This window comes from Salarias fasciatus, unplaced genomic scaffold (assembly GCF_902148845.1).
Source record: "Salarias fasciatus unplaced genomic scaffold, fSalaFa1.1, whole genome shotgun sequence".
Classification (NCBI taxonomy): Eukaryota; Metazoa; Chordata; class Actinopteri; order Blenniiformes; family Blenniidae; genus Salarias; species Salarias fasciatus.
In genome coordinates, this window is record NW_021941362.1 from 1 (window position 1) to 7500 (window position 7500).

Consider the following 7500-nt stretch of genomic DNA (forward strand, 5'->3'; position numbering starts at 1 on the left):
CACAGTTTCTGTCTCGCTGGTGTCCTGCACTGCCTGCCTCCCCCATCCTGGTACTGAGAGACAGGATGAGAGAGAGAGAGAGAGGGAGAGAGAGAGAGAGAGGATAGACAGAGTGAGAGAGAGACAGACAGAGAGAGAGAGAGAGTGAGAGAGAGAGAAAGAGAGAGAGAGAGAGAGAGGGGGAGAGGGGGAGGGCGACCGAGAGAGGGAACGGGCATGAGTGTGTGAGTGTGTGTTAAAATGTGTGTGTGTGAGTGTGTGTGAGTGTGTGTGTGTGGCTATGGACTGCCTCTGCATTGTCACCACCAAGGTAAGAGCAGACCGCCCGCACGCATCCAGCAAAACACACACACACACACACGCGCGCGCGCGCGCGCGCTTCATGAGGACTCGGATGTCTTCATGAATCATGTGTGTCCCGCTCCCATCCGTCTCTTGTGTGTGTGTGTGCGTGCGCGCGCGCGCGCGCTCTCCCTCTTCACGTGTGCATGTTGTGTGTGAAGGTGTTAGCATGCTGTTAGCCTGCTAGCTGCAGCCTGTAGCTAGTGTGTGTTCAGCACATGGATCAGTGTGTCAGTCTGCGCCTCGCACGTTCTCCCACGTTCTGTCACGTTCTCCCACGTTCTCCCACGTTCTGTCACGTTCTCCCACGTTCTCCCACGTTCTGTCACGTTCTCCCACGTTCTGCCACGTTCTCCCACGTTCTCCGTCGTTCTCCGTCTGATTGGTTGTCCCTGATTGGTTCTCCCTGATTGGTTCTCTGATTGGTTCTCCCTGATTGGTTCTCTTGATTGGTTCTCTGATTGGTTCTCCCTGATTGGTTCTCCCTGATTGGTTGTCTGATTGGTTCTCCCTGATTGGTTCTCCCTGATTGGTTCTCCCTGATTGGTTCTCCCTGATTGGTTGTCTCTGATTGGTTCTCTGATTATTTCTCCCTGATTGGTTCTCTGATTGGTTCTCTGATTGGTTGTCCCTGATTGGTTCTCTGATTGGTTCTCCCTGATTGGTTCTCCCTGATTGGTTGTCCCTGATTGGTTCTCTGATTGGTTGTCCCTGATTGGTTCTCTGATTATTTCTCCCTGATCGGTTCTCTGATTGGTTCTCCCTGATTGGTTGTCTGATTGGTTCTCCCTGATTGGTTCTCCCTGATCGGTTCTCTGATTGGTTCTCTGATTGGTTCTCCCTGATTGGTTCTCCCTGATCTGTTCTCTGATTGGTTCTCCCTGATTGGTTCTCCCTGATTAGTTGTCTGATTGGTTCTCCCTGATTGGTTCTCCCTGATTGGTTGTCTGATTGGTTCTCCCTGATTGGTTCTCCCTGATTGGTTCTCCCTGATCGGTTCTCTGATTGGTTCTCTGATTGGTTCTCTGATTGGTTCTCCCTGATTGGTTCTCTGATTGGTTCTCCCTGATTGGTTGTCCCTGATCGGTTCTCTGATTGGTTCTCTGATTGGTTCTCCCTGATTGGTTCACTGATTGGTTCTCTGATTGGTTGTCCCTGATCGGTTCTCTGATTGGTTCTCTGATTGGTTGTCCCTGATTGGTTCTCCCTGATCGGTTCTCTGATTGGTTCTCTGATTGATTGTCCCTGATCGGTTCTCTGATTGGTTCTCCCTGATTGGTTCTCCTTGATTGGTTGTCCCTGACTGGTTCTCCGTGATTGGTTCTCCCTGATCGGTTCTCTGATCGGTTCTCTGATCGGTTCTCCCTGATCGGTTCTCTGATTGGTTCTCCATGATCGGTTCTCTGATTGGTTCTCCCTGATTGGTTCTCCCTGACTGGTTCTCCCTGATTGGTTCTCCCTGATCGGTTCTCCCTGATCGGTTCTCTGATTGGTTCTCCCTGATTGGTTGTCCCTGATTGGTTCTCCCTGATCGGTTCTCCCTGATTGGTTCTCTGATCAGGTTTAACCGCTGAAAGATTCAAAACGTTCCTGTTCTAGATTCAACAGAGGAGGTTCTGAAGACCGGTTTAGTGTTCTGGTCCTGGTCCAAGGTAGCCCAGGTTCCTCTCAGTGGTTCTGGTTGGGTTCCTCTCAGTGGTTCTGGTCCAGACTGATCAGGTTCTTCAGGTTCCACTGATCAGTAGATGTGTTTATTCTGCAGAACAGTGGAAGTTACTGGACGGTTCCCCGATGATGTTTCTACAGGAACCATGTGGAATGTGGAGAACGTAGGTTCTAGACAGAACCCTGTGGAACTCCAGGTTTAACTGTCGTCTAGGTTCTAGACAGAACCCTGTGGAACTCCAGGTTTAACTGTCGTCTAGGTTCTAGACAGAACCCTGTGGAACTCCAGGTTTAACTGTCGTCTAGGTTCTAGACAGAACCCTGTGGAACTCCAGGTTTAACTGTCGTCTAGGTTCTAGACAGAACCCTGTGGAACTCCAGGATTAACTGTCGTCTAGGTTCTAGACAGAACCCTGTGGAACTCCAGGTTTAACTGTCGTCTAGGTTCTAGACAGAACCCTGTGGAACTCCAGGTTTAACTGTCGTCTAGGTTCTAGACAGAACCCTGTGGACCTCCAGGTTTAACGGTCGTCTAGGTTCTAGACAGAACCCTGTGGAACTCCAGGTTAACTGTAGTCTAGGGTTTCTAGACAGAACCCTGATGGGAACTCCAGGTTTTAACTGTCGTCCTAGGTCTAGACAGAACCCTGTGGAACTCCAGGTTTAACTGTCGTCTAGGTTCTAGACAGAACCCTGTGGAACTCCAGGTTTAACTGTCGTCTAGGTTCTAGACAGAACCCTGTGGAGTTGAAGTTGAGTTCTTACCAGAAACCATGTGGAACCGGACTGATCAGCCTGATCCTGAACCCAGATCGTCTGTTCTTCTGTGTGTGTGTGTGTGTGTGTGTGTGTGTGTGTGTGTGTGTGTGTGTGTGTGTGTGTGTTAGACATTGTCCCCTCGGGGTTCCAGAGGGTTCCTCGTCTATCAGCTGATCAGCTTTCTGTCTTCAGCTCCTGATGCAGTTCTGCTGGGGGGGTTCCAGGTCACACTGAGACCCCCGCAGCCAGGCTCCTCCTCCAGAGGTTAGCTCCGCCCACACAGTTCAGCTCCTCCCTCAGAGGTTAGCTCCTCCCACAGACATTAGCTCCGCCCACACAGTTCAGCTCCTCCCTCAGAGGTTAGCTCCTCCCACAGACATTAGCTCCGCCCACACAGTTCAGCTCCTCCCTCAGAAGTTAGCTCCTCCCACAGACATTAGCTCCGCCCACACAGTTCAGCTCCTCCCTCAGAGGTTAGCTCCTCCCACAGACATTAGCTCCGCCCACACAGTTCAGCTCCTCCCTCAGAGGTTAGCTCCTCCCACAGACATTAGCTCCGCCCACACAGTTCAGCTCCTCCCTCAGAGGTTAGCTCCTCCCACAGACATTAGCTCCGCCCACACAGTTCAGCTCCTCCCTCTGAGTTTAGCCCTTGCCTCAGAGGTTAACCCCTCCGTCAGAGGTTAGCTCCGCCCACAGCCTGCCTCAGTCATGCAGGGGTCATTCTCATTGATTTTGGAGGAAGGTGACCTCATTTGACCTCTGACCTTTGGACCATTTCCACCAAATGAAATGTTTCGGAGCTTCTAGGCTTCCTGAGCACCTGGGTGTTTCTGCTGGGGCCATCAGAGTGAGTGTGTGTGTGTGTGTGTGTGTGTGTGTGTGTGTGTGTGTGTGTGTGTGTGTGTGTGTGTGTGTGTGTACTGATGTAGCTAAAGATAGCAGTGGTTATTTCAGGGATCTGAGAGCAGAAAATAGAAACGACTTTCTACTGAAGCTGAAAGAATGAACAACATAACTCTCTCTCTCTCTCTCTCTCTCTCTCTCTCTCTCTCTCTCTCTCTCTCTCTCTCTCTCTCTCTCTCTCTTTCTGATGGTTACCGGGGCACACGTGATTCATGAAGACATCCACGACCTCATGAAGCTTGTGTGTGTGTGTGTGTGTGTGTGTGTGTGTGTGTGTGTGTGTGTGTGTGTGTGTGTGTGAGCAGTCAGTTTTAGTGGTGGTTTTTTCGTGGAGTATCAAACTGATAAATGGCAGAATTTGGGTTCAGAGAGAAGAGCTCAGAGACAGGAGAGAGAACAGGTGCATGCTGGGAAAGCATCATGTTTATCTCTGTGCAGTGCAGGTGCATGATGGGAATTCATTGTTTTTGGTCCGTTCCTCAGTTCTCAGTAGCACTGTGTGAGTGAGAGAACACAGCTGTCAGTCGTCTTGAGACCAGGCGAGAACGCCGTGAAGTTAATGAGCAGCTGGAACCAGGACCTGATGACGTCACTGTCGTCCTGATGACATCACTGTCGTCCTGGTGACGTCACTGTCGTCCTGGTGACGTCACTGTCATCCTGATGATGTCACTGTCGTTCTGACGACATCACACTCTGTACCTGATGACATCACTGTGTTCCTGATGATGTCACTGTCATCCTGATGATGTCACTGTCGTTCTGACGACATCACACTCTGTACCTGATGACGTCACTGTTGTCCTGATGATGTCACTGTCGTTCTGACGACATCACACTCTGTACCTGATGACATCACTGTGTTCCTGATGACGTCACTGTCGTCCTGATGACACCACACTGTGTACCCGATGACATCACACTGTGTACCTGATGACGTCACTGTCATTCTGATGACATCACACTGTACCTGATGATGTCGCTGTCGTCCTGATGACGTCACTTTGTACCTGATGACGTCACTGTCATCCTGATGACATCACACTGTGTACCTGATGACATCATGGTGTGTTTAGGACACCAGTATATCTGTCAGTCGTCCTCTGGTCCAAACATCAGAACACTGACTGAAAGCGTCTCCAGCAGGACAGAGCTGAGGACAGTTTGGACAAACAGGAGGATCCCGAGAAGCATGGAGCTGCAGGGTTTACAGAGTTCCAGTTACTTCCTCCTCCTGCCTCTCACTTCCTGTTCCACTGCCAGAACCTGAGCTCTGGAGAACAGCTGCTTCTCCTGCCGTCCGTCCTCCGTCTGCTCGTCCTCCTGATGGCGGGATGATGAACTCGTCATGAGAAACGTTCCCTTCGCTCTGCAGGAAACACACCAGTGTGTGAAGAAACCAGACTGATCAGAAACAGGAGTCGTTAATCCAGGAACTAGTCATGGTTACAATGAACCAACAACTAGTTAAAACTAGACAACAGACTGAGTCACTGTGGAAAATAACAATTAGAGGAGAATTTAATGTTCAAGTAAACCTGCTGGAAGAGCAGACCTGTCCATCAGGTAGCCCCGCCCCCTCATTATGAAAACTTTACCGCTCCATATAAAATCCAGTATCAACATGTCTTCAGATGGATCAGCTGATCGCTCCTCTGGCGATGAAATGCAATGAAAAACTCTGAGCTGCAGCAGCTCAGCCGATCAGCTTTATTCATGTTTCATGTTGAAGTGAACTCTCTGGATTCACAGCCTGTCTGCAGCGCCCCCTGCTGGGCGCTGTGAGATTGACAGTTTTTGACACCTCCGGGTCGGCCTCATGTTTTGGAGACACGTGCGCCGTCCACTTTTCCCACAGTCTCTGGTTTCTGCTGATCTGAGATCAGTTTCTGCTTCCCGTAGTTCCAGACATGAAGCGCAAACCGAGGTGTGTGTGTGTGTGTGTGCGTGTGCGTGTGCGTGTGCATGTGCGGGCGTGCATGTGTGCGTGCGTGTGCGTGTATAAACTGTCCTCACCATCAGGGCGTCTTTCCAGCAACACATTTCACTCAGATGACATATTAATGGACACGTTTACCATCATATGAAAGACAGGTGAGGGACAGACAGACAGACAGGTGAGGGACAGACAGGTGAGGGACAGACAGACGGACAGTTGAGGGACAGACAGGTGAGGGACGGACAGACAGGTGAGGGACGGAGACAGACAGGTGAGGGACGGACAGGTGAGGGACGGACAGACAGGTGAGGGACGGACAGACAGATAGGTGAGGGACAGATGGACAGACGGACAGGTGATGTAATCAGACAGACGGTCTGTTTTTATGAATGGAGGCTGGCTCCTCCTCCTCCTCCTCTCTGGAGTGATGATGTCAGTTGCCAGGCAACCACGGCTCTCAGCCGACGTGTTACTACGGCAACTGCATCACTGTCCTGCTCCACCGTCCCGTCTTCTGCTCCGTCCCCCGTTTCTTTTCCTTCTCATTTGTCCTTCATCCACCCTTCATCCACCCTTCATCCACCCTTCATTCATACTTCACCCTTCATCCACCCTTCATTCACCCTTCGTCCACCCTTCATCCACCCTTCATTCATACTTCACCCTTCATCCACCCTCCATCCACCTTTCATCCACCCTTCATCCACCCTTCGTCCACCCTTCATCCACCCTTCATTCATACTTCACCCTTCATCCACCCTCCATCCACCTTTCATCCACCCTTCATCCACCCTTCATCCACCCTTCATTCATACTTCACCCTTCATCCACCCTCCATCCACCCTTCATCCACCCTTCATCCACCCTTCGTCCACCCTTCATCCACCCTTCATTCATACTTCACCCTTCATCCACCCTCCATCCACCTTTCATCCACCCTTCATCCACCCTTCATCCACCCTTCATTCATACTTCACCCTTCATCCACCCTCCATCCACCTTTCATCCACCCTTCATCCACCCTTCGTCCACCCTTCATCCACCCTTCATTCATACTTCACCCTTCATCCACCCTCCATCCACCTTTCATCCACCCTTCATCCACCCTTCATCCACCCTCCATCCACCCTTCATCCACCCTTCATCCACCCTTCATCCACCCTTCATCCACCCCTCATCCACCCTTCATTCACCCTTCGTCCACCCTTCATCCACCCTTCATTCATACTTCACCCTTCATCCACCCTCCATCCACCTTTCATCCACCCTTCATCCACCCTTCATCCACCCTTCATTCATACTTCACCCTTCATCCACCCTCCATCCACCTTTCATCCACCCTTCATCCACCCTTCGTCCACCCTTCATCCACCCTTCATTCATACTTCACCCTTCATCCACCCTCCATCCACCTTTCATCCACCCTTCATCCACCCTTCATCCACCCTTCATTCATACTTCACCCTTCATCCACCCTCCATCCACCTTTCATCCACCCTTCATCCACCCTTCGTCCACCCTTCATCCACCCTTCATTCATACTTCACCCTTCATCCACCCTCCATCCACCTTTCATCCACCCTTCATCCACCCTTCATCCACCCTTCATTCATACTTCACCCTTCATCCACCCTCCATCCACCTTTCATCCACCCTTCATCCACCCTTCATCCACCCTTCATCCACCCTTCATTCATACTTCACCCTTCATCCACCCTCCATCCACCTTTCATCCACCCTCCATCCACCCTTCATCCACCCTTCATCCACCCTTCATCCACCCCTCATCCACCCTTCATTCATACTTCATCCTTCATCCACCCTCCATCCACCCTTCATCCACCCTTCATCCACCCTTCATCCACCCCTCATCCACCCTTCATTCACCC

The 7500-nt window shown here is 51.0% G+C and overlaps 1 protein-coding gene across 1 annotated transcript in view; it reads left to right on the forward strand.

Annotated features, from left to right (window-relative positions):
• Positions 1-211: 211 nt before the first annotated feature.
• The window catches only part of LOC115384883 (disks large homolog 4-like), a 22215-nt gene continuing 14926 nt past the window's right edge, over positions 212-7500 (forward strand). Inside the window, exon 1 of the mRNA XM_030087058.1 lies at positions 212-310. Within this exon, the coding sequence (XP_029942918.1) occupies positions 281-310 (30 nt within the window). The 5' untranslated portion in view covers positions 212-280. The remainder of the gene's footprint in view (positions 311-7500) is intronic.